This window comes from Talpa europaea, assembly GCF_964194135.1.
Source record: "Talpa europaea genome assembly, chromosome: 6".
NCBI lineage: Eukaryota > Metazoa > Chordata > Mammalia > Eulipotyphla > Talpidae > Talpa > Talpa europaea.
Window position 1 is genome coordinate 17,864,543 of NC_140072.1, and position 27,720 is coordinate 17,892,262.

Here is a 27,720-nt window from a genome sequence, read left to right on the forward strand (position 1 = left end):
GTTAATCTAGAGTAACTAACTCATCTGAACCTGGCAAAAAAATCAATGATTCAAGTTCATTCATTCACAAATTACCTTACCTTGTTTTGTTTTTTTTCTTAGTCAGGTAAAATACATTTTGTTCAATAAACTGGATTAATAGTCTCTGAGAGAAATGTAAGAGGTGATTTATCTAGAGAATTAACTGATATTTTTGTTGTGTTTTTAAAATTATATTTCAATGTTTTAAAACAAAAACAATGTAAAAGCACCTAAAGCATCTGTAAAATGATAGTAATCAGTAGATGATATACATATATTACAGTGGAAGCATCAAACTTTAATTTTATAAAGAACCTTTTTCAGAATGTTTATGTCCTTCATAAACATTATCACATTTTTTCTAAGACTCTATCTGAAAGGTAGGTATATGCAAGTATAATCAATTTTCAAATGCTACACACATCAGTAAGCGCCTCTCATATTTATCCACAACTACTTTTTAATGTAAAGCTGGATATTCCTTGACAACTAGGAGTAGGAAGATTCCAGGCCAGTAATCTCTACTGATATTTGATATACGCTCAGAGAAATACAAATTAACTTGAAACTTAACCTAAGGTAAATAATTAGCATAAAATTCTGTTGCAAAGAAAATTACACAATATCGTTCTAAACCAAGTAGCAATATAGAGATAGAACTACAAATTCTTTCTATAAATGAGTAATCAAGATATTAGAAAGTAACCGAGGTATCAAAAAGGATTAAAGTCTTGCTTCTAAATTTCTAATCCTAGGCTCTTTCTCATTGATTACAATGCTTCATATAGTGTAACAAAAGAAACACTAACAATTCTTAAATATTCCCACATAGCTAAATGATATATATATATGTGTGTACACAGAAGAGAACTTTCAATGCTTCTGATGAAGTCTTTGACAGTTTATCTTAAATAAAATTCCCAAAGTTATAAATATAGATAAGAAACTACCAAAGAAAGTGTTCAAAATGAAGATATAATGATTAAATTACAAAAAGAAAAATGAAAAATTGAGATGATGAAAGGAATCAAATTAAAAATTTTTAATGCCTAAATGTGTTACAACACATAACAACTAGGGCAAGAATCAATTTCACTACACTCAATTCTCTGACAAATAAGATAGCTAAAAGGTATTCCCCTTATTAAGAAAGGATAGAAAGAAAAATCAAGGCTTTTGTCATGAGTGAACCTCTCCAATTGGAAAATTCAAGAAGTATGCAAATAACAGCAATAATGATAATTAAACTGCAAATTGGGACACCCATTAACAAATACAGGTTACTCATCAAATACACTTTCGTAAATATTTGTTTTAACGCTAACATTTCTGAAATTGCTATCACCAAAACTTTAAGAAGATAAAAATGGGAGGTAGATGCTCGTGCCAAAATTCCAAGATGAAAGATAAGTGCTTCTAAAATACCCCTAATTAACTTTCAAATGCAAGAAAATATGATCTGTAAATCTAGAGTCCAGAAAATGGAATGCTTGCCTAGGGCATGGTATACTGAGAATTTATTCCTAAGAACTTAACCTAGGTGACTACTCATTCAGTTCCAAGACACAAAGCAGATATTATAAAGACCAAAAAAACCTATCCATCGGTACCTGGATTTCTGAGGAAATTTAGCAGCTTTAGCAAGAAATCCTCAAATTAAAAGCTAACTTCCTACCTTGAGGGATGAGACAAGGACACAGAGAATCTATCATTGTGCTGACTCTCGAAATAATGGGTGAAAGTTTGTGATGTGTAACCCCAAGTGGCAATTCTACACTGAATAGCATGTTTTAACTGACAGCACTGCCAATTCAAGACTCAAAGAAGACAATAACAATCTTCCCTTCTTTAAAGTTTATATAATAAAATGTTTAAGTTAACTTTCATTGTAAATACTATCACCTAGAAGTAATCTTCCTCTAAATTAACAATCATAAAAGGTAGCAAAACTTTTTCCAGAGGACTTTAAGAAATAGAACTTGAATCATGTCTTAATTTTGAACATGTAAGTAATCACAATATTACCAAATCATTAGGACTGTAGTCTCATTTTTAAAGTAAGGATACACATTTATGTAGAAAAATTTTATGGAGAAAAATCACCCTAAAGATAGCAATGCTAAGAAGTAATGTACTAATAATCATTATCATATAAATGATGTCATAAAACCTAATAAAGACAACTAAAGAAACTACTGGCCTAAGTTCAAGAGAAAGAAGTATGTGAATAGCCAAAAATGAATATTTCACTTTCCAAAGAATAGGAAGAAAGGAAGAAACGCAGCTGAACTACAAATTAAACTATGTGACAGTATATTTGGGAGAAAAAGAAGTTACTAACTAGCAATTATAATGAAATTTTCAGGTTCTCTCTGCCAAATCAAATCCGTAATTTGCCAACATCCATAACAAAACATTGATCTCTATCAAAAGCTGTAAAGAAAGTATAGCATACAATCATGTTTTATGTGTGTGTATGTCTGTGTATATACACATACGAAATATGTATGTAATACTTAAGTATGACTAATGTTTCAAATATGCGACCTAAATGCAAAGTCAACATATTAAAATGTGTTTTTTGCTTGGTAACTGTAAATACTTAAATTGCAAAGTACTAATTACTACAAAACATGGTCAGTCAAGATATTAATGTAAGAATGTCAGAATCTACATCTCCTGTAACTAAGTCATTTACTTTTCTACCAACTACCATATTTGGAAGATCCAGTTTGTTTTCCTATATATTTTTCTTTCTTTGTTTTCACACATAATTTATTTCCACAATATTCAAGTGCTACAGATAGAAATACTTCACAATAAGAAGAAAAGCTATTTTGCTTTCAGAACTTGGTAACACTTTTATTTATTTCCTAGCATTTTACATTTAATAAAAGACTTTTCTGATAAAAAGACCCAAAACTTAACATGCTAATTTTGAACAGATTAAAGTTTTATACACAAAAATAATTTTTCAGGCCTCCCCTGGTGGCACAGCGGTTGAGCGCTGGGCTGCGAAGCTGCACACAGCCTCTGCAGCGCTGGTTCATTCCCCAGCCGCCGGCAAGGGTCCCACAAAAAAAAAAATAGTAATTTTTCACTTTATCAAACTTTCAACATGCATAATTTCAATTCAGAATTGCTAACATTTTTGTAATGCAGAGAACATTCCAATCAAATTTGCTCTGAAAAGACTGCATACAGAAACTGAGGTATTTGTTCTCAAATGAATAAAATTATTTAACAAAGTGGCACTTTAAAAAAGCAATATACAAAGTGATATTCACCATTTGGTTATATAAGTCAATTAAGAAAAAACATTTTAGTCTGCCCAACAGTATGTATGCTTGTATACGTAGGCAAGAAAACATACATGTGTACAGAAATAACCATTCTTTTTTAAATCAATTTCGTCAACCTCCCAGAATTGACTTATAATTTGAATTAACAGCACACTAATAAAAACAGCACTTTTGAGCCACTTACAAAGTCCATATACCAAAAGAAATGTTTCAACAAATGGACCACTAACTTCAAGCATACTAATGCAAAGCAAATGCTCAACATATATTCAGGAAGTTGTAGTCCAGATTATTTAAACAAAAATTCTTAAGTTATGCTCTGACAATTCTGGATATTGAGTGTGAGTAAATCAGATGCAGATTTAGTAGTAAACCAGTAGTCAGCTGGTTCTACTTATACCCTTTAAACAAAAATTTTCAGTTTCAAAGACTTAGAAACTAGCAGGAAAAGCAACTATATTAGAAATTATAAAGATCATACACTAATGGATAAATGTTACTCTTTTAGTTCTGCCTATCAAACACATTAAGAAAGATAAGAAAAGACAAATCCAGTCTTCTAAATATGAGCTAATGTTCAACATAGAGCTAGGGAAAAGGCTAAAAGATCTGTTAAGTATGAATGTTCATACATAACACATACACAGAATAACAAAGAATACTGAAGTATTTCAATGTACCTACATTTCTAGAGTGCCAAAGGATGTTATTGTGTGCAGTTACTGCAGAGCATCAGATAAACCAAAGTTTTACAAAAACAGCTCTTTAGTGCTAAAGCATCAATTCACTGGTTTACAAATTCTTCTATTGGCTAAATTAAATGTTTCCTGATTAAATTCCACAAATGACCTCAAGAGCTGCTTAGAAAATAAGGGAAGAGGAGATAAACAGGAAATTTTGCTCTACTTCAAAAGATCAGGGGCCAGATTAGACCAGTTCAAATACGGAAACAAGATCTCACTGGGACTCTCTCCATACTACTTACTGAAAGTAGCTCTCCACGGATGTGTCTGAGCAAATCTAGTTTGAAGAAGTTACACAAGTGATTTCAGTAGTGAAGACAGAATTATTACTGGAGTAAACAATCTCATCTCTGCCCTGCCTTTAATTACCATGTACATGTTGAAAATTCTTAAATTAAATCCACGTAGACTTCTTTTCTGAGCTTCAAACCAAAATAGTCAACCAACTGGCAAAGTACTATTGAATATTTCAAATCTCAAAACTATCAGCTTTCAACTTCTTTCCATCACCACTAATACCACCCCAGTTCAAATTACTATCATCTCTCCAAATTGTCAAAACCCAGTTATACTACACCTGACTCTCTTATAGAATCCATTCTCTACACACAGCTAGAGTGAATGTTAAAATAATGTAATCACATAATTTCACTCTCCACATAAATTTTTTACCCCGAATTATAAAGCCCTGATCCCTGACTACCTGTCTTACTGTTATAGGACAGGGAGAGGGCCCCCCTAACATTACCAGAACTTGTACAACCACCTCTAACTCTTACTTACCCTACCTCAATTAACACTAGCGTTTTTTTTCTTTGCAGACGCAGTTCCTTTAGTCTAGAATGTTCTTCCCTCTGATATTTACTTCAGATCCTTATTGTTTATATCTCAGTTTAATGTTCCTCCTCTGGGAAGTCTTTGTTCAATAGCTCCTTCTAACACAACCTCAAATCATTTACTGTCTCAAAATCCTTTTATTATTTTCTGCCTAGCACATACAACTATTTAAAATGAACACAGACATCCTTACCTTCAAAACAAAACATACCTCCTCTCAGGAGAATAAAATTTCTATGAGAACAATACTGCTTATTTACTGTAGTGTTTCTACAAGTGCCAAGAACTGTAAAAGTACCCAAAAATAACTTGCAAAATAAAAATCCAAATGCTTATTTGACTGACATCTCTACTTTGACATCTTACAGACAAGACTTTTCTGACAACCAAGATACATATAGATATGTATATATAGAGATATATCTATTTTTAATAACCACTGATGAATTGATTCAAAATGAACCAAGACCCTATCTCATGAAGCTTATAATTTAATATCACCAAAAAATTAAAAAATAATAAAACATGTAGTAGTGAGTAAAGAAATAAAGCAGGGTTAAGTCACAAAACAATTCTTCACCGTATGGGAACTTGCTTGGAAATTTTGCTAGCACAAGAGAGATGCTATTAAGGGATTCAGTGGATAGGGTTCAGGGATGCTGATTGTCCTGCAATATAGGACAGTCCTACACACAGAATTGTTCTCATCCCATAATACTTTCATATATCTACATAGAAGAAAAAGCTGCTTATAAATACCTACACTCTATTTTCATTTTATATACAAATACAAAGAAGTTTTGCTGATCTTAATATGTAGATTTCCAGGAACAAGACTTCTATTGAGGGAAGAATGTAGTTTGCTGACTTTATAGCTTTACTAAGAATTGTTCATCATTTTGGAAAATCAAGTCACCCAGCGATGTAACATAATTTCAGTCACAAATATAAAATACTCACTTAATTTTGTATTTGACACTGTGTGTGTATCATTATGTCTTCTAATACAGTTGTATTCGGGCATTTTTATTATTTTATTAACCATATATAGATGTATATATAAATTTAATATAAATTCATTTTACTTCTTTCTCATATTATAGTTAGGGGAGTCAATTAAGTATGTAAAGGGGTTACATATCAATTCATTCATTTGAAAAATATTTATTGAGCACCTTCTTATGTTCCAATACTATGCTAATCATTTTTGGATACAATAAATACCCTAACAAAACTGTAATAAATAAAATATTTAGTTTGTTAGAAGAAAAAATAGAGTAGGGTAAGGTGGCTGGGAATGCTGAATGGGTGGGATGTAGAATGCAATTATTTAAAAAGGTGGTCAGTAGGCCTTACCGGGAAGGTAAAGCTAAGAAAAGCTGTGAGGTAAGAAAGACAGTTAAATGCAACAAAGTCAAAAAGCTCTTACTGAGAAACAGTATGGGGAGCAGTGTACCCACACTACCTCCTAAATATCTCTTACATCACTATATTGTCATTGCTTCTTTCTAAGTCTGCTGGATGACTAGATTTTAAGTTCCACTAAGTCAGAGATCATATTTTCTCTTCCTAATATCTCAGTACTTCAAATAGTACCAGACTCAAAGTAGATACCCATTAACCATCTGCTATATAAAGAAAATAATGACAGACCCATAAAATTTCTCTGAACAATTGAGAATTAAATCTTAGAAAAATATATTACAGCTAAAAGCCAGAAAAAAATTAAATGACTGAAATGACAACATTAAAAGAAAACTGAGTGAATTAAAATCCAAACAAAATTACAAAAGTAAAAGTATTTGGGCATAATTAGATTTAAAGTAACAAGATAAATTCAAATGATAAAATTCTCCTAAGTAAATTTGCATCTGACTCATAATACAACATACTGCATGATATGATCTACCTTTAGTTTCAGATCCAGATTCCACACTAAAATGTTTTATGTACTTTAGACAAAACATTCTTATACTAAAACATATTCATAAAGCTTTTTACATGGTAGTAAAGTTGATTTTAACAGATCACAGACTTAAAAACTGACAATTTAAAGGCAACTGAGAGACCAACCAACACTCCAACCCTCTCACTTTACAGATGAAAATTGAAGACTAGAGAACTGAAATGTTTTGTTGAAGGTCAGAGTAAGTTAGTGATTTATCTATTTTCTTTCTTTCTTTTTTTTTTCATTTTTGCATAGAAGACTGGGTGCAGGCCAGAAGTACAGGGTCGGGAGTGAGGGTAAGGGGATTCACCAGAGACAGAGCAGGGAGCAGAACACATGGATTTACTAAAACACACTGTTAAGGGGCACAACAGGCAAGGCAGGAAAGATCTGCTGCACCGTATGTGGGTTAGCTCCCTGGCCCTGGCTGGGGATCGAACTCAGGCCATAGCGGTGATAGCGATAAGACTCAACCCCTAGGCCACCAGGGAGACCCACTATGTTATTTTTCTATATTATTTATGAATAGATACCAAATTTATGTCTTTGTCTTTTCAAATATTAAATCAAGAACTATGACTACAATATCACTTCAAGGGAAGTGACAAAGGATCCACATATACTGTACTTGAACTAGGTAAGAATAAAATAGTATTTTAAAATTCTACACTTAAAACAACAAATTAAAATTCCACTTTTTAAGGAAAAGTTCAAATGGCCAAAAATAGAATTAAATCATAAACTAAGAATTTACTATGGCTGTTGTGCATAACAGGAATTAATTAGCATTACTATTATCCCTAAAACTAAGACACTTCCCCAAAACGTATAAGTAAAATCTCTTTTCTTAAATAGTCTCAATCAAAATTAAGATAAAAAGAAATTTCTAACAATAGAAGAGGGATTGTTCTTATACTCAGTATTCGTATGATTATAAACTATATTTTGCATATTTAAAGCTAGGGAAAGATCAGGCTATTGTATATTCAACAGATTAAATCTTAAATCACTAATCTGAATTTAAAAAAAGAAACCTTAGAGCATTAAAACCCACACCTGAAAGACTTACCATTTTATCTAGATGTTCAATGGATCTATATATCTCCCCCTGGGATTCATCATAGTAACTGTAACGGAACCTTTGACCTTGAAACAAATATCATGTACAAAATAAAATAGGGAAAAATTAGAAGCTAAAAAGAAAGCAAGAGCTTACCAAATAATTTCAATTCTCATGGAAGGCATAGCACAGCTTAAGCCTCTGAGATGATCATTCCCAAGAGCCCTTGTACATAAATATAAAAGGCATATTTGGGAAAGTAATAAAGAAATATGTCATCAGTGGTTTATGATGTTAAAAACTATTTCAAATTGTAGAACCTTAAAGTCATGAGCAATACAAAAGACAAAGGAAACAAACAGCTTAAATGTTAGAAGCATTGTTAAACATTATATCAGTCTATAAAGGAAATGAACCCAAAGAATATGACTCAAGAAAATTTGGTTTAAGAAAACCACATCAATGTAACAAATCAATGAAAGCTTAGTTTTTGCTGTACAAATTCAAAGATTTTTGTCTCTTACTGAAAAAAAAAATGTTTAGGTCAGAGATACAGATGGCTTGTATGATTTTTTTTTAATGAACTCCATAAAAAATTATCTCATTTTTGGCAAAACTTTCTACCTAGAAAAGGATCAGTACAGGTGCCTGATGTAATGTGTATAAGATGCACAAAAGGGTAAATGTAATAAATTGTCCTACCCTGACATAAAATCTCAATAAGGGTACAAACACAGAACATTCAATATTTAGCTGTTCACCAAAGAACAGAGAGAGTAAAATGGAAGAAGTTTAAAAAGAAAACAGAAAATAAAAGGTTCAGGAAATAAATTTTGCATCCTACTACAGTCATATGAAAAATCAAGACCTAAAAATATTCATAATTATGGATTGTCATTCAACTGATTACTAACGACCCCTTCACCAATACCTGTATTTCCAGAACTCATAACATTTATTTTTTTCTTATTTACAAGATTCACCGAAATGCATTTCTAATGGTATTAAGGTACACCAATCATGTACACACACAGTATATGTCTTGCGTTTCATTATTAGAGCAAAGTTCACATATCTATTTATTTTCATACCTGAGGAGGGTTTCTCTGGCTGTTTAATTCTTAATTTTAAGTTTTCTGTTTACCATCTTATAAATAACAAGCAGTACAAACAAATTTTGTTGTACTCTTTTCAAACAATCACACATCACAGTTCTTGACACTTCATTTACTTGTTGATACTGATTATCTTGTTAGTCATGTTTCTATAATATACCACATTCCCTTAAACTGTCACATTTTAACTTTTAAGATATATTAATATGTACAATTACTCAATGTGACTTATTGTCTTCTAAAAGCCACTATGAAATCAATACTTCAACTTACAATTCATGGTATCCTAGACTCAAACAATGGGATTCTAAGACAATTAGCTCCTTTCAGAATATAAGAAACTTCTTTAATAAATATTTAAAATTATTGCATGTTGCTGTAACTATGAAATCCATTACTAAACCTTTTACTAAAAAAATTCTGACAATTCATTATTCAAATGTTCCTATATTAAATACCTTATCAGACCCTTCTTTCAAAATTTAAAGTAAAATATAGCTTTGTTTTCCCTTAAAGAATGCTTGTGTTTCCTCCAACCAAACAACAAGAACTATATATACAACTGGCCCTGTTTTTCCTACTTGTCAGATGGCTGTCACAAAGCTCAGTGAAATCTAAAGTCTGTCACAATAACTTGATTCTATTTATTGGTACTGAATTTCTTAAAGCTTTTTTCTTTAACAAAGCTACTCAAACTCTTATGTAAAATGAACAATAAATAATCTTACACAAGAAAATTCTGACTCACTGTCAGCGTAATAAGAGTAATATCCTTAGATGAAATAAAAATGAATTCTTTGAACCTGAACTGCTTCAGGTTTATACTAAAGCATTCTCTCTTAGTTGCTTCTGGAGGCAGATATTAGTGTTAGCTGTCAATAATCCCTGTGATAGGGACATGACTTTCTTGACTGAAGACTGTTACTCTCAGATGCAAAGGAAAATGTATGAACTTTGTGATAGCTATTTGCTACTCAAAAGTCTTTTCTGCTTTATTTGCAAGTTCTGTTGTTTCAAATGGTTGAAGTTGCTTAAACCTGTCTTAATCACAAATGAAAATGTAACTTTTAAAATGCTGTTTTGCTTATATGGACCATTCTGAATGTAACCGTCATTTTAAAACTACTTCTGAAATAAGTATACAGAATGTCTGAAATACTTTAAAATACTACATCAACATGTTATTTTAATACTAACAAAATACACAGAAAATTAACTTAAGCAAATGTTTAATATTTTGCTATCTACTTTTTAGTAACACCACACATTTAGTAGAATCAAGTAGAAAAACTTGACGAGCTCTAAAGACTATCAGTTAAGAAGCTAAAGCCACATGACATAACTACAAAAATGGGAATGTAATAATACACTGAAAAAAATCGTGTAACAACTCAAACTGATTCATGAAAATTTTTTTTTATTGTGCAGATTTTTAAAAATTACTTGAATAATTCACATTGGTCCAATATACATAAGGAAGCCTCTAATTTCAAGAAAAATACTATCTTACCCTATGTATGTATGTGCATGCGTGCACACACGTAACTTTAGTTAACCACCACTTGGAATTTGAGTTCAAAAGGTCTGTTTCTTATTAAAAAAATAATCTCATGATTTTATTTAATAAGAAAAGACAACATTAGCACATCATGCTGATCATCAATTCACCTTTAATTATATATTAATTGTTGATTTCAAATATCATTTCAAGTATCTCAAGAGCAGGTTTATTTTGTTTTACAGTATTTCTCACATTCGGTAAAGCTTATGCTTCAAAACTGGGAGCAAATACAGTAGTCAATGTACCTGGAGAATGGGACTTGTGTACGTTTATAAATATGAATCAAGCATATCACATAGTAAGAGAAAATTACTTACCTGAAACTTATCCTTTCAGAAGGTACACTGGGAAAATGGATTCTTTGAGCCCCTGTTTCAACTCCAAGTATGAGCTTTCTAGCTTTAAGAGCCATTGACACTGCCCCTAGGGGCAAGCACAAGCTTTGGAACTCCCCTAGTGAGTATGTCAGTAGTTTCTTCAGGTGCCTTCCCTCAGTTCTTTCAAATTCAAAAGATGAGAGGAAAAATAACCCAAGAAAAAAATCCTGTAAAGCAGAAACCTTACTCTTTGAGGGAAGGAGGGTAGCTCATTTGTGAATCCATTCCAGAGCACGCTTTCTGAGAAAAAGAAATACAGGTAAGTAATTTTCCCATCTCCAAAGGTGACTGGTGATTAATGAGTGGATTCACAGAGTGTGGAGAATAAGCTCCAGGGATGTCTGTTTAACACACAACAATCAACTAATGAGGACAAACATAACAATGAATGGTACAAGAACCAACACTACTTTTTAAGTACCTCAAAACAAGAAGTAAAAAATATGTTAAATTCCTCAACATTAAACTATACACTAGATTGCAGAAATAAGCAATGAGCTTGGAAAGTTGATCTATAAAGCCCCCAAAAGATCAGTGAAGACACACTTTCAGACACATGGCCAGTAAAAACTGCACTGCTATACATTCACTTAATCACTGTTTACATGTTAAAACATTTTCAAATACTTGAGTTACATCTCACCACAAACTGTGAGATAGCTTGCTAGTTCATTTATACTAATGTCCTAAACTGGGGATATTCATTGCTGAAATCACTTTGAAAAAATGTATTCTATAAAGGAAATATTATCTAAGTAGCATCAAATAAGGTAATCATTTTATAAACACAATACTATAAATAATCCTTTCAATCTGAAGTCCTATTCATAATGTGAAAGTATAAGCTGTCTCTCAAACTTACAGAGGATCAAAAACCTAATGTGAAATTTTATGTACAAATATTTGTGAAGACAAATATGAAGGCCTAGATAAGATAAATTTCAGGGATTAGCTAACCTACACTCAAACCACTTTCAATATTTTTAAAAAATAGTAATACGCCTGTACCCAAGAGACTATTAACAGAAAGGACTATTAACAGAAAGGAGGAAGAATCTGTATAAAAAAATCACTTATTAATAATATTAAGCTAGAAATGTGAATAAAGCTATAAACTTTATGAATATTTAGGGAAATGCCACTTCAACAGCTGGCACATACTCTGGGCAAAAAAATATAAACTTAGACAAACATAAGATTATAGAAAAAAATCCAGGGCCTCCCTGGTGGCACAGCGGGTTGAGCGCAGCCCTGTGAGGCTATTGGCAGCCTCTGCAGCACCAGTTCGATTTCCAGCCGGCCAGGGAGATTCCCACATGGCAAGGCAGACTTCTCCTGTCACGCCCACTGCTTCCCTCAGCAGTGTGTTTCGGTCAGTCTGCCTGTTCTGCTCCCTGCTCTGTCCTTGGTGAGTTCTCTCACCCTCCCACGCCTCTGGCCTGTACCCCAGTGCTTGTAAAAATGGATAAATCTTAAAAAAAAAAAAAAAAGAAAGAAAGAAAGAAAAATGAAAAAAAAATCCAAAATTGCTAAACTCATATTTAAACAAAATAATTTAACTTAATTAACATACCAAGTAAATTTATTAACATTGACTTGCACTTTAAACAACCATAAAAGGAAAATTAAATGAAAGCATGGATGCGCTTTTAAAGAATCAGTCTCTATTAGATCCAGTTTCAGTAAGAAATGTCTTGGAAGTTAACTGAAAATTATGACAATGAAAGCCAACAATAATCTAAATGTGGAAATAAAAATTTCAGGAAGGTCATATAAACTCAAATACTAACAATAGCTGCTATTATGAAGAAGAGCAAAATTGAAACCTAGAAAAATAGAATAAAAACCTTACTAATTATAAAATCTAAAAAGAGTCCAGACAAAATTCTCTTTCGTGGACCCCGACTATAGGATGGGAAACTAAATTAGTAAAGTATGAGAACATAATTACCTAACCATGAGAAAAATCAATTATTAGCAGCAAATGTCCCTTCACTTATTCCACTTTTTCTGAAAGCAGAAGAATGAAGTGAGGTGGGATCCTGTGAAATTAACATACTATCAGGCTGAATCACTCACTGTCATATGTATAGCTAAAAGTAGGAGATGAAATGTAGCCAAGGGTGGGAGGAGTGAAGTGAGGGGACTGAAAGAATGGGCATTACAGAATCTAGGTTTCTTGGCTCATCTCACCCAAAAAAGAAAACTTAAAAAGTCCTTTAGACTTCTTACATTTTGTCTCTTTAATGTTTCTTTCAAGTCTAAATAAAAATCACTTGGATCTGAAGATCATTTCTCTATAATCAAAGAAATAGCAGAAGGAAAAAAGTCTCTCTTACAATGAACAATGGCTAACAGATAAGGTCAACAGGCAAAATCCTTCCAAATACATAAAGGTCTCCCAACTCTATTACCAGGTTTCTCACTTTATTTTTTCAGAAACTGAACAAAACAAAGAGAAACAGCAACTAGAAATGAAAAATGTAGTTACTTCCAGCTCATTATTATACAAAACAAAAAATTCCATGTATATGTCTGAGTGACTTGTCAGCTGTAGCATAATCAATTAAGGGGTTTTTCTTCAACAATCAGTTATTTAGAAAAGTGAAGTGTGTTAAGAGCCTAACTCACTGAAATTTTAAGATTGTATGTACCTGAGGGCTGAATTCCGCCTGTGAAATGATTTAGAATTCAATGTTATGATTATTTGGGTATGGTAAAATCAATCTGTACAGTATCTTTTTTTTTTAAGAGAAAAAGACACTATTATCTTCTAGGGAAAAAAAAAAAAAACCAACTAGATATTTGAAGTGGGAAAATAACACTCTTTAATTTAGGAAAGATGCCCAATGCCACTGGAGTATGAATTTAAAAACAATTACTATTATAGATCAGAGGCCACCAATTTGGGGGCAGTGTTCATGCCAACATACCTTCCATTAACCCCAAACCTCCATCAGATTTCCTAGCAAGAATTAGTAAAGTGCTTTTCTAAGTACAAAATTAATACTTAGTGAGTACTGTTAGTGATAGCAATAATAAGAAAATAAACACTTGGAAGAGTTCTACTACAAAACCACCAAACATAAATATAAAAATGTATTGCTCTCTGAATAATTCCCATGGCCACCATTTATCAATCTTTGGAAAATTTTGAGGTTATTTTTTCACTATTGTCATGAGGAAATCCTTTTAAAATTTAAATAGCAAAATGATCAAGATCAGGAGAAAAATGGCTTAAACATTTTTCTGAGAATTTAAGTAGAATGTAAAACAAAATTCATTTTTCTCTCTCAACAAAATACTTAAATATAGTAGTAGACTAGGATTTATTTGCTTTAGAATTCATTAATGAGATAAAAAGGATGCTTCCACAAAAAAGGGAAATATGAAGATATCCACTGATACTTCATGTGAATTTATGTTGCGGGTGCACAAGATGCCAACCTACAGGGAGATCTTATACTCTACAGAATAATATTAAGAGAACAAATTATTTATATCATAAAGTGATTTAAAGTGATTCAATTAACAATCCTATACATAAAGAGGTAGGGGGCACATGCTTCAAGAATATTTAATTTCTAAAACATATGGACATGCTTTATTAACCAATTTAAACTCACAATGCTAAGAAAATAGCCCTTTTTTAATTAATTAAATTCTTTCATTTTTTTTAAGAACAGCTATTAAATCAAACTTCAGAATTTCCAAGAGAAAAAGAACTTTCAGGCATCTACCTAGTACTCAGATCTAAAAAATATATTTATATTCATAAAAACTAATTTCTGCCTAAGGTAACAAAACTAGCCAACAGAATTTTTAAATAAAGTCTCTTAAGGAGTTTGACAAGGCAACACAGATACCTACATAGCCTTAGTTAGGCCTTCACAACACTACTGACATTTTGGGCGGCAGGAAAATTCTTTGATGGGTGAGATATTCCTGTGCAAAAGTTTACTTAGCAGCTTCCTTGGACTCTACTCATTAGATGCCAATCGCATCCTCACCACCCACCATCACCTCAGTTGTGATAACCAAAAATGTCTCCTGATATTTCCAAATGCCCCCTGAAAGGACAGTTAGTTACAAATGAGAAAAAGCTGACTTAAATAAATACACTTATCTACACCACTAGGGAAGATGGTTCTCTTGAATTGAAATCTCAATGTCACTCACATTGCAGAGGTAAGAGAAGAAGAGAGCAGCCTAACTAGTGGGGATAAATGTTGAATCAACTATGGCAATCAATCACTGGTTAAGACATGTAGTAGTCAGGGTTCCCTACTATCCATGAGGATGAAATTCTGGCCACTCTAGCATTCCATCTTAAAATGTATGGTTTTGTTCCTTAACATTTCTCCAAAATTAAAGAAATAACTGAAGAATGAACAAATACTGGCATCCTTAAACCAATGAATAAATGAGTCAAAGAGATGTGCTAAAAGGAATAGGATTCAGAAATATTTTAGAGCAGTAATGGACAAATGAAAGCAAACTGTATCCAAAGAATTTAAAAGCAAAGTTTACTTTAAAAAAGTGTCCATGGATGTCTCACTTCCTAAATCCACTGTGAAGTTTCCTTATTCTTTTAATTCACCATAATAATAAAAATCACTTCAGAGTCCTTACCCTTTATAGACCATGATCAGTGAAGAACACAGTGCTAATAATAACTAACATGTTACAATCTTTAGAGGGTAGATCCACACTGATAACTATGGTAAAATTTAAGTAGTAAAGGAATAAAAGAAACAAAAGATTAATTACAGAAAAGAAACTATGGAAAAGGACTAGCAAAGCACACAGTGCTAAATCTACACTCTAAAGAGGAACATTTGTTTTATCCATCAAAAAGCTAACTTCAGAGAATCTACTACACAACTCTACCTGAACATGAGGTTAAATGATCTTAATTCCCACTGACATTAGTGTCTAAGCAAGGATGCCCTCACAGTGTGAATCCAATTATACCAGTCGCCTTTGGAAATGTATCCATAATCCACTATTATAATCTGATCCTTTTTAAATGACAAAAAGTCTTTTTAATTCACTTTCAAACTTTGCTGCTATAAGTAAAACTTCCAAGGAAAGTGATAAAGAACTGAAAAGATACCTTTAACCACAAGTATACAATATCTACCATAAGTTAAAATCTAGAACTTACCCCAATGGCAGAAATCAGAAGAAACCACAAAGAGATTACTAGGGTCCGCTAGATATTTACTGAAGAGTTTTCCGAATTCCTGTTCTTTTGACTCACTCAGAGCTCCAACCAGTACAGGAATAATGGTAAACTCATCCTTATGGCTTAAAGAAAACAGAAAAAAAAAAGTCATTTAAGAAGTTTAAGAATAAAAATAATTTTCCAGTGTGTTGACACTAAAAAGTGGAACATTTATTAGTAGTGGTAAGGATAATAAGCATAATATTGTTGAATTCTTAAAATCTATAAATTAAATGTTTAAAGAGGACAGTTTCAAAATATGAGAGGTACAGAATACTAAAAATAGCTATTAAAGTTACAGAAATGTACAAAACTTCTTTTGGTAAACAAAACTACCTTACTACCAGGTCTAATAACATCTTTAAAAATAAAAATAAGCCCATCAAATCATCACCAAGTCTTCTCAACTACCCATCAAAACTACAGCCACCTGCCTAATGTTTTCACAACTTTAAAAAAGCTTTAAATTCTTCCTCACCTATTTTAACCCTACCCTACTATAAATACCACCATTTCTGCCACTTGTTCTACAAACCTGCCAAGTGAAACCTAAAAACTTAATCTTGGCTTCCCTAAGATTCGCCAATTGCACCTAACATCTATGCCCATGAACAAAAACAGGTCAGTCTGAAGATACAACTCAAATTTCACTGGCATCTAAGGTGGACACAGAAGTCAAGGAAGTGGGTATTAATTTCTAACAGGAAGAAAAAGACACCATGCCCGCCCATTATGTATATGGCATATCCACAAATCCCTTTTTCACTTTACAGATTGATAGATTTATGGAAAAGGAACAGAGTAGATTAATAAAGGATAACTATGATGAACTATGGAAATAGACACATTAACTCAGACCCTTTTAAAATTTTCATTGTCGTGAAATTTTACTAACATATACTCAGTGTTATTTATATTCTAAAAGATCTCAGATTTGGAATTTTAGAAGTATGATTTATGGTTGTCTGACTTGTTTTAAACAGGATTTTTTTTTAATCACCATTATAATAAATGCTTTTTAGTATGATAATCTGGCACTTAGCTGATTGTAGGACAAAGAGAATTCATTAAAATGCTTCTAAAAACACTAAATTTAAATAATCCCCAAATAAATGTTAGGCCAGCTTCATAAAGCTAAATTCAGGGCACCCAAGCACCTCCCCCATAAGGCCCCCTTACCCTTGTCAATTGCGAAATAAACAGATCATACAGATCTCCAGTCCCTCTGCAATGCAGGGGCTTCTTGGGCAGAATCTGCATCTATGGAGTAAGAAAAAAAGAGGAAGCTGGCAGAGGAAGCTGCCATGGGATAGTTCTTTCTCTGACTTTTAACATTTGTTTAACAACTGCATGAATGAATGGGGGCTCTTCAGTAAGGTAAGAGCGATTATCATTTGAAAGAAAAGAATTTGAGCTCTAGCAAAAATTCAAGAAGATTGTTATAAACTGTGCTAACCTCCAGTACTACCTATTATAATGAATACACTAAGATCATCAGAATCTACGAATACTTATGGTAGAGAAGCAGTTATACAGATAATAAACAAGAAGTCAAAAGATATGGGCTCAAGTACTATCACATACAAATGTTAAGATCATGAGTAAGTTACTAGCCAAAAAACTTATTTCCTTATCTGGAAATCATGATTACAATATCTATTTCACAAAACTGTTACAAAACAAGAACTACTATAGGAAAAATATTTTGTCAACAACTGCTGGCTCACTCTGAAGAAACAACACATGTCTACTCTGCACCAGAGCCACAAACCCATTCCAGTAACCTAAGTTTGACCCTGCAAATCTATGTAGAAGTCAAAGACTAAAACTAAAAATCTAAGGTTTAAATCAAGATTCATCCATCCATTTTTTTTAATTACTTATTGGTCTCTAGCACCGCAAGTATAATTTGCGATCACAGCACTTGGACTTGAAATATAATAGTTAAGTTTCAGAATCCCAGTTCTGAAGTTGGTCTTTTCCTTTGAGTACTAAATCTTTCCCCCCAAAAAACAAATATAAAGATCAAATTGTCAAAAATAATCATTTCATGCTCTGTAAGTCAACTAAAGGAGAAAACACACACACACAACACAATGAGAAGTTACTTATGAAAAATAACTGAACTTCATGCAAAGAACAGCAGAACTCTGATATCTTCGTGTAACAGGGTGGTGCCCAGATAAAGGGGAGATTCCAGGTTCCTTGCCCCACCCAAAGAAGGGTGGAACTGAGCAGTTGGAGAAGAAGCTGGAGAGGTGACTGGAGAAGAAAGGAAGCAGGATGGAGAACAAGAAGGAAACCTGAAGGAGGCACATGTTGCAGAGAGACGTGGAAAGAAGCTGCATTTGGTTTTTGGTCCTGGACTGTTTGAAACAAATGTGGGTGAGAGACTTGTGGGGAGGTTAACAATGGCAGCTTTTATCTTGATTTTGATTTTGCTCTTGTCTGGCTGTTTCTGACCCTTTTCTATGGGTCCCTGCTGGAATGCGCTTTAGATCTGTGGCAGGCTTTGGGGGCTTGCTTTGGGCCAATCCTGTTTGGCTGGACTTTTACCCATGAGGGGATGGGTAACTTTGGGTGTTTGATTTAGAAACTATACTTCTTGTCTTTTTTTGTATTGTTTGATGTAGTTTTGCAGAGTGTGGGTTCCTTGGGTTCACTCTGGGAAAGGTTTCTCCACGAGACAGAGACATTAGTTATATTTAAAGAACAGGTTTATTAGGGAAAGGGAAAGGGACAGGTGTGCTAAGAGAGGCCTGCATGGTTGCAGACGGGCGGCCTTGAAGAGAGCTGCCTCCACCCTTTCCTGGGGACCACCCTGTTACAAAGAGAAGTCCTGGCATGGTACAGATCACGCGCAGCCAGAAAACTGCTGCCCTGCAGAGGGAGAGAGTTGTATAGTCACAGGTGGGCAGTGGGAGTGCTGCCCTGAGTCTGTTCAGAGACTGCACTGACATAGTCCTTTTCTCTTCGGCGGGTGTCACTCCTCCATGGAGTGGCCTGCTTGTTGCTGATATTGGGTACCAGGCAAAATTAGAAAGCGACCAGAGATTCCAGGGTGGACCCAATCTCCATATCTTTCCTCTCAGGTCTGTGCTCTGCTGCACCCCCCCCCCTGCAGTGACCCTCAGGGCTAATGGCTGTTGCCATGGTCCCTGAGGTCCCGCATGGGCAAGGAACCATGCGCACAGGGGGAGAACAGCAAACTCCCTAAGATGCAGAGAAACTGAATGCCTGCCAAGAAATAATGACCATCAAAAGCGGCCACAAAGATGATTAAAAGAAATGCTGACCACCTGGAACCTTATCTCGCTTTCTCAAGGCCCACAAACTTTATTCTGCTACAACTGTCTTTCTAAAATCTTTCCTTTTTCTGGTCATTGATTGCTAATTAAAAAACATACATAATTTAATAATTAGGCTAATGCAAATGAAACATTACTAAACACTGTGTTATAATAGAATTGTTAGTTTAATAATCTTTCTATTATGTGCTTAACTTTAGTACCTTTGATATTAACTGCATTATAAAATAAATTCACCCATGACAATTAATTATGAGTAAAAATGATAGTTAGTGCAACTAGAAAATAATTATATAAAACAGTAGAAAGAATTTATAGCCTGTCCAATTAGGAATGAGGCTAGGTCCAGATGTAACTTCGGAAATAAATCACTGCCCTGTCAATTAAGCTAAGTCTATGAGCAAACTGATCTCTTTGATGTTCACTGTTCCTATGCTTTTAGAAAAACATATATATACTGACCACTAGCTTAATAAAGACGCACTCAGATTTACACTCTCTCTTGAAGTGTGTCTGTTTGTCATTTCTTTAGCCGAATCCCTGACCACCCTGCGCAGTCTCTCAACCCTGAGACGGCCTCATGGTCTACTGCTGTGCTGGTCCGCGGCAGTGCTCCACTCCCTCTAGCATCTGATCCTGCTTGGGTATCATGCCTTGTGATAAGGCACTGGTATCTAAGGGTCTGACCTCTACATCTGGGTTAATGGTCATGTTATTCTCCTCGACCCCCACCTCCTTGTGTGAGTCAGGTCTGGATCTTGGGATACCTCCTTTCCAGTTTTTCTATTCTTGTCCTCCATCATTGTTCACTAATTTTATTAAAGTTCCTTGCTATTAAAGGTCTTACATGTTTTGTCTTGATGCAGCAGATAGCAGAACCTATTTAAAACAGTCAGATTTGGGGGTTCTGGGCACCCTCCCTCTCCCTGGCCTGTAACATTAGCAATTGTTTCCAACCTCTCCCTGATTCCACTATCATCGTTTTCCCGTAAAGGTGAGAGGTTCACAAGTTTCACTGCCAAAGGATGATGACTGCAATTTGGAGCAGAGAGCAGAAAACCCAACCCAATAGGAAACAGAAAATTCTAACTGTATCAGTTGAGGCAAGCCACAAACTTGAAGACTCCTTTGAAATTTAACAGAAAGATCCTAGGAAAGACAGAGCCATAGAGGGACTTGATAAATTCATATACTCTAGAAGAAGACAACTGATAGTGTAGGAGAGCTCCATAAGGTCCCAAGCTCCCCACAAAATGCCAACTAAATGAAAGGGTGAAAGCATGCTCCAGAGAAAGTGGAGACCTGAGAAAGACTGTTCTCACCACAACTAGAGATCTATATGCATATGCAAGAAGACCAAAGAAGACCCCATAGAAAGTAAAGGAGACAGGCCTCCCTGGTGGCACAAAGGGTTAATACGCAACTTATGAAGCTGTCCACAATCTCTGCAGCATGAGTTTGATCCCCAGGCAGTCAGGTGCTACCCACATGGCACAGCAGACCCCTCCTGACTCGCCCGCTCCTCCCCACAGCAGTGTACTTACGTCAATCTGCTTATTCTGTTCCCAACTCACCCCCCCACACCTCTGGCCTGTACCCCAGCTCTTGTATGCATAAATAAATAAATCTTTTTTAAAAAAAGTAAAGGAGGCAAATTTGAATATGGCCTAAAATTTGCATGCATTCCACAAACATATAATCCACCAACAGAAGGTGAAAATCTTAACATATGCAAGCACAACTTTCAACCAACTATGCAAACACGGAGCAAACTCTAGAAAGTCAAGGTAAAAATATAAAAAAGTATTTTTTAAAGCTGAGGAGATACATCCATAGTCATACATTGTGAGAAATTCTGCAGATACAGTTCGTAAAAGTTACCTTTAAAAAAATGAAAGAATGAAACAACCACCACCACCACTAAAACTTGAGGAAAAAAACAAATTTGAGAGAGAGTTGGTAGAATATACTGTGTTTTATAAAAGTCCACTTTCAAGAAAAAATTATGAGCCAAAGAAACAGGGTACCACTGGGGGGTAATGTACCCAGTAGAAACTATATCCAAGAAGGGCCAAGTATTGGATTTAGCAAAGACTTCAGAAACAGTTTATTATAAATATGTTTGAAGAAAAAACGACTAAATAATTAGAAAATACCAACAAAGAACTGCAAACTATTAAAAGAAACAAATAGAAATTTAAGAGTCACAAAGTACAAAAAGTAAAATGAAAAACTTACTAGGTGGTCTATAGAACAGAAAGTGCTATTACATAAAAAGAATCAATGAAATTAAAGGTAAAATAAATTAACTAACCCTAAAAGAAAAAGAAATTGAAGAAAAAGGAAAAGAACACTGGAGACTTAAAGATAACTAACACACCAAGATGTATATATTCCTGAAATGACATATTAAAAATATTTGAAAAATTTTACAAATTTTATGGCTGAAAATTTTACAAATTTTATGAAAATTATCAATCTTCTGACACAAGAAACTCAACAACCCAAAGTAAGATAAGCACAAAAAGATCCCCACTTAGAGACTCTAATGAAACTGATAAAAACCAAAAGAAAACCTTAGTTCAGCAAAAAGAAAATGAAAATTACTTATAGAACAGTCTCAACAAATGGTACTGAAATAACTGTGTATCCATATGAAAGAAGTTTACCTAGACTTTATCATACCATGCATGAAAAATCAAACCATAAAAACTAAAGTTATGACACTTCTATAACAGGGATCAATAAACATTTTTAAAGGGCCAAAAAATAAATTTTTCAGGTATTCTGAAACATACAATCTCTGTAGTAACAACATACAAAGACAATATGTAATTAAATGGGTATGATTATATTCTAATAAAACATTTATAAAAACAAGTTATGGGCCAGAGGTAGTCTGCAGGCTGATTCCTGTTGGAAGAGAAAATATTTATGACTCTAGATTAGGAAGAGATTAAACATGATACCAAAAACAGAATCCATATAAGAAAAACTAAACTGAATTCATCAAAGACTTTGCTCTTCCATAGACACCTTTAAAAATATGAAAGTTGGGCCTCCCTGGTGGCATAGAGGTTAAGTCTCAGCACTATCACCGCTGCAACCTGAGCTAGATCCAGGCCAAGGATGTAGCCCACATACGGCACAGCAGACCTCTCCTGTCTCAACCACTGCTCCCCTTAGCAGTGTATTTCAGTAGATCTGACTATTCTGCTCCCCACTCTGTCTCTGGTGAATCCACACATACACCCACCTCTGCCCTACACCCCAGTTCTTATATGCATAAATAAATGATAAATAAAAATAAAAATATGAAAAGACAAGTCATATAATGGAAAAAAATCCTTGCAAATCATCTACATGAAAAGGCACTTGTATACAAAAATATACAGTCTCTTAAAACTTAGTAAAAAAAATCATCAAATTAGGGCCTCCCCAGTGGCGCAGTGGTTGAGCGCTGGGTTGCGAAGCTGCCCGCGGCCTCTGTGGCGCCGGTTCGATCCCCGGCTGCTCCCCGGCCACCGGAGGAGGGTCCCACATGGCGCGCAGACCTCTCCTGCCGCCCGCTGCTCCCCTCAGCAGTGTACTTCGGTCCTTCTGCCTGCTCTGCTCCTACTCTGGCTCCGGTGAATTCTCTCACCCTCCCGTACTTCTGACTGTACCCAGTGCATGTATAAACAAAAAACAAACAAACAAACAAATAAATAAAGCATGCCTCTATTTAAAAAAAAAAAAATCATCAAATTAAAATTCAGGAAAATACAGATATGTCACAAAAGACAGAAAAATTACTAATAACCACATGAAAAGTTGTCCACTGTGAGTTGTTAGAGAGATGCACATTAACAGCACAGTAACGGTAGATTAAACACCTATCAGACAGTTGCAAAGACAACAAAAACAGATACTGTGCAGAACATGATGAAACTGGAACCTTCATGCAATGCTCTTGAAATACAAAAATGATGCCAACACTATGGCAACAATCTGGCTAGTTTCAATCCTAAGCACTATTCAAAAGAAAACATACCTTCACATAAAGAAGTCTTACAAGACTTTCAAACCTTAGAAGAATATTCGTAACATTATTCCTAATAACTGAAAATGGAAATGATCCAAATGTCTATCAACTGATGATGGATAAACAAAATGTGTTACAGTCCTATAATGGAATAGTTATTTAGCAATAGAAAGTAATGAACTAAAGATCAAACTACAACATAGATGAGCTTCTAAAATAGCATGCTAAGGGCCTCCCTGGTGGCGCAAAGGGTTGAGCACAGCACTATGAAGCAATCTGCAGCCTCTGCAGCGCAAGTTCGACCCTTGCGTAGCCAGGGAGCTGACCCACATGGCACAGCAGACCTCTCCTGTCTCACCCGCTGCTCCCCTCAGCAGTGTATTTCAGTCAATCTGCCTGTTCTGTTCCCCACTCTGTCTCTGGTGAATCCTCTCACCCTCCGCACCTCTGGCCTATACCCCAGCTCTTATATGCATAAATAAATAAATCTTTTAAAAAATGAAATAAAATAGTATGCTAAGTAAAAGAGGACAGACACAAAAGGTATTTTGTGACTATTTACATAATTTTTCTAGAAAATGAAATCTATAAAGACAGAAAGCAAATAAATGGTTGCTTACAGAAAGCAGTAACAACTGGCCTCAAATGAACACAAGTTGTTTTTTTTTTCCTTGGTGATAAAAATGTTCTGAAACTAGACTTTGAGAACAGATGCACAAATATATAAATTTACTAAAAAATCATTCAATTGTACTATTATGTGGCTGAATTTTATAGGCTGTAAATCATATTTTTTTTAAAGATTTATTTTTTTTTAAAGATTATTTATGAATACAAGAGCTGGGGTACAGGCCAGAGATGCAGGGGGTGAGAGGACTCACCAGAGAGAGGGGGGAACAGAACAGGCAGATTGACGGAAGTACATTGCTGAGGGGAGTAGCAGGCGAGTCAGGAGAGGTCTGCTGTGCCACGTGGGTTGCTCCCTGGCCGGCTGGGGATCGAACTCATGCTGCAGAGGCTGCGGATTGCTTCACCGTGTGGTGCTTAACCCCTTGCGCCACCAGGGAGGCCCTTATTTATTTTTTTATACCAGCACTGGGGTACAGGCCAGAGGCTTGGGAGGGTGAGACAATTCACCAGAGACAGAGCAGGGAGCACAATAGGCAGAAGGACCGAAGTACACTGCTAAGGGGTGCAGCAGGCAAGACAGGAGAGGTCTGCTTCGCCATGTGGGAATCTCCCTGGCCAGCTGGGAATCGAACCCATGCTACAGAGGCTGTGGACAGCTTCACAGAGCTGCGCTCAACCCGCTGAGCCACCAGGGAGGCCCTGTAAATCATATTTCAAAAAACATAAAATCTATCTTTGTAACTTGCAAGATGTACAATCTGCAGCAAGTTACTTTAAACTATCTTCAGGGCCTCCCCGGTGGCGCAGCGGTTGAGCGATGGGTTGCGAAGCTGCCCGCGGCCTCTGCGGCGCCGGTTCGATCCCCGGCTGCTTCCTGGCCACCGGAGGAGGGTCCCACATGGCGTGCAGACCTCTCCTGCCGCCCGCTGCTCCCCTCAGCAGTGTACCTCGGTCCTTCTGCCTGCTCTGCTCCCCGCTCTGGCTCTGGTGAATTCTCTCACCCTCCCGCGCTTCTGACTGTACCCAGTGCATGTATAAATAAAACAAACAAACAAACAAATAAAGAAAGAAAGAAAACATGCCTCTATAAAAAAAAAAAAAAAATTAAAAAAAAAAAATAAAATAAACTATCTTCAGCCTAAATTTTGTCATCAGTAAAAATTGAGTTAGTAAGACCTGACAAGGCATGTTAATAAGCCTCTTTTTTCTGTGCTGTGCCATATTTTAAACTATGCTGCAGAAAATTAACATATCTAAGATATGAAACACACTAAAAGAATTTTAAATACCAGAACTAATAGTGGAGTATATTCTCCTTAAAATCAAACAAAATCACATCTTACACCAGTGAGAATGGCACATATTAAAACAACTGGCAACAACAAATGTTGGCGAGGATGTGGAGAAAAAGGAACTCTCCTGCACTGCTGGTGGGAATGCAAACTGGTCCAACCACTATGGAAAAATATATGGAGGTTCCTCAAAGTGCTAAAAATGGAGCTTTCATATGATCCAGCAATTCCACTTCTAGGTATCTACCCAAAAGACACAAAAACATTAATTCAAAAGACACCTGCACCCCTATGTATATTGCAGCACTATTTACAATAGCTAAGCTGTGGAAACAACCCAAATGCCTAAAAATAGATGACAGGATCAAGAAGATGTAGTATATATACATAATGGAATACTACTCAGCAATCAAAAAAGATAAAACTCATACCATTCGCAGCAACATGGTTAGAGCTAGAAGGGATCATGCTCGGTGAAATAAGCCAGAAGGAAAAGGAAAAATACTGGATGGTTTCACTAATAGGAGGAATGTAGGGGGTCCAAATAAGGGATGAGGAAAAAAAAATAATTATAGTAAAGTAAAAAGCAAAATCAACAGGCAACTATAAACCAGAGACATTCTACAGGGAGGGAGGTGGGGATTGGAGCAAAATGGGGTGGGCAGAGTACAAGGGACTATGGTGATGGTACACACGTGAAATGGTGGTGGGAATTCCATGGGGACTATACCCAAGATGATAAAGCATACGTTGTATAAAAATGAAGAATGATGTAAAAAATATATAAAATAATAATTTTTTTTAAAAAATCAAACAACAGCACTGCATCACCCACCAGTGCTTTCAATGGTATAAAGTATGAAAGGTCTAAATTCTAATGCAAAAATGCTAATATAAAGATATAATTCTAATATAAAATTCTAATTGATAAGAGAACAATTTAATTGGCAGTGTTTTTTATTTAATTGGTGGTAAATAAATAACTGAAGTATTAAAACTGGTAACATTTTCAATTAGATGAAATACTATGTATAAATAGCTATTTGCATATCCTTTCTCTGGCATTAATTTGGACATTTCTCCCCTAAAAGAGGAATACGAGAATTTTCTTTTCTTCCAATTTCCCAAAAATTTTAAAAGCAGCTCAGTTTTTCAAGCGATTATAATGTAGCCAATAAGAAGGAAAATTATCCTAATACCTAAGGTGCTGAGGCTATTGCCACAATACCACTACATTATTTATTCTCCACTGCTCTTGTAACAGACAAAACTAAAAAAAAAAAAAAAAAAACCCCAAACCCTAGAAATCTGACTACAGAGCTGAGGCGACCAGAGCAGGAGAATGGACGAGTGGAGAAAACACCCAATGGACTACCGTGGAGGATTACTGTGAGTGCTGTTAGTAGCGGTGGGGGTGATTTGGCATTAACATCTAAAGATGTGAACCTGTACCTCTAAATCATACACAGTGTTGTAAACCAATATTATCACAATAAAAAATAATAAATTAAAAAATATCATGTGGCATTATAAATTCATCAGATATTTAATTTTTAAAACATCCTCATATGATTATTAATAATAGTGAAAAACGGAGAAAGTTAAATGTCAACTGATTGAAGTATTAAACAGAAATATACTAGAAAGTCCTAAGTACACAAACAATATGGAGTAAAAAATGACATCGAAATATGTTCATGACATGAAAAGCAGTTAATGAAAAAAAGAACATTTAACCTCATTCTTGGCAAAATATTTAAAGATAGTATTGAAAATGGAGAAACAGTTATTAATTCATTCAACAATTACTAAAATTCTTTTATGTATCTGGTACTGTGCTGGGCACAGAAAAAACAAGGTGGACTTGCTGCCCTCAGGTAGGGAGTAAATTAGGAAACCACCAGAGAAAGAAAATCAACTTATAAACAAGTAATCACCCACCCAAACCATAATTAAGTAACATTCTCTGTTCTGTGGTTAGGTTTCTTGGAGCAAAAATAGCTATAAGTTTCCCATTCTTCTTTCACTCTCTAATGGGAATATCTATTATGGCTGTCTCTACCTACCTCAGATGTATATTGAGTGAATTTAGGAGTAACTTTCTTTCTTAGTTCACAGGTATCCAAAGCAAGAGGAGCTGCACCTAAGAAGTCTCATCCACATCCCAACCTAATACAGGTCCTAAGACAATGGATTTTGAATAGATTAGATGAGCTCTCTAATCATCTTAAGAGGACTGAAGAGATGTCAATTGTCCACTAAGAAAGAATAGCAA

At 34.8% G+C, this 27,720-nt stretch overlaps 1 protein-coding gene across 4 annotated transcripts in view; it reads right to left on the bottom strand.

Annotated features, from left to right (window-relative positions):
- MEMO1 (mediator of cell motility 1) overlaps positions 1-27,720 on the bottom strand; it is a gene marked incomplete at its 5' end in the record, with an annotated part of 81,295 nt that overhangs the window by 2,508 nt on the left and 51,067 nt on the right. For 3 of the 4 annotated variants that reach the window (XM_084235262.1, XM_084235260.1, XM_084235259.1), the window contains 2 exons: positions 7,921-7,997; positions 16,132-16,274. In XM_084235262.1, the coding sequence (XP_084091388.1) occupies positions 7,921-7,997; positions 16,132-16,274 (220 nt within the window). The remainder of the gene's footprint in view (positions 1-7,920; positions 7,998-16,131; positions 16,275-27,720) is intronic. The other variant, XM_084235261.1, reaches the window with a different exon arrangement.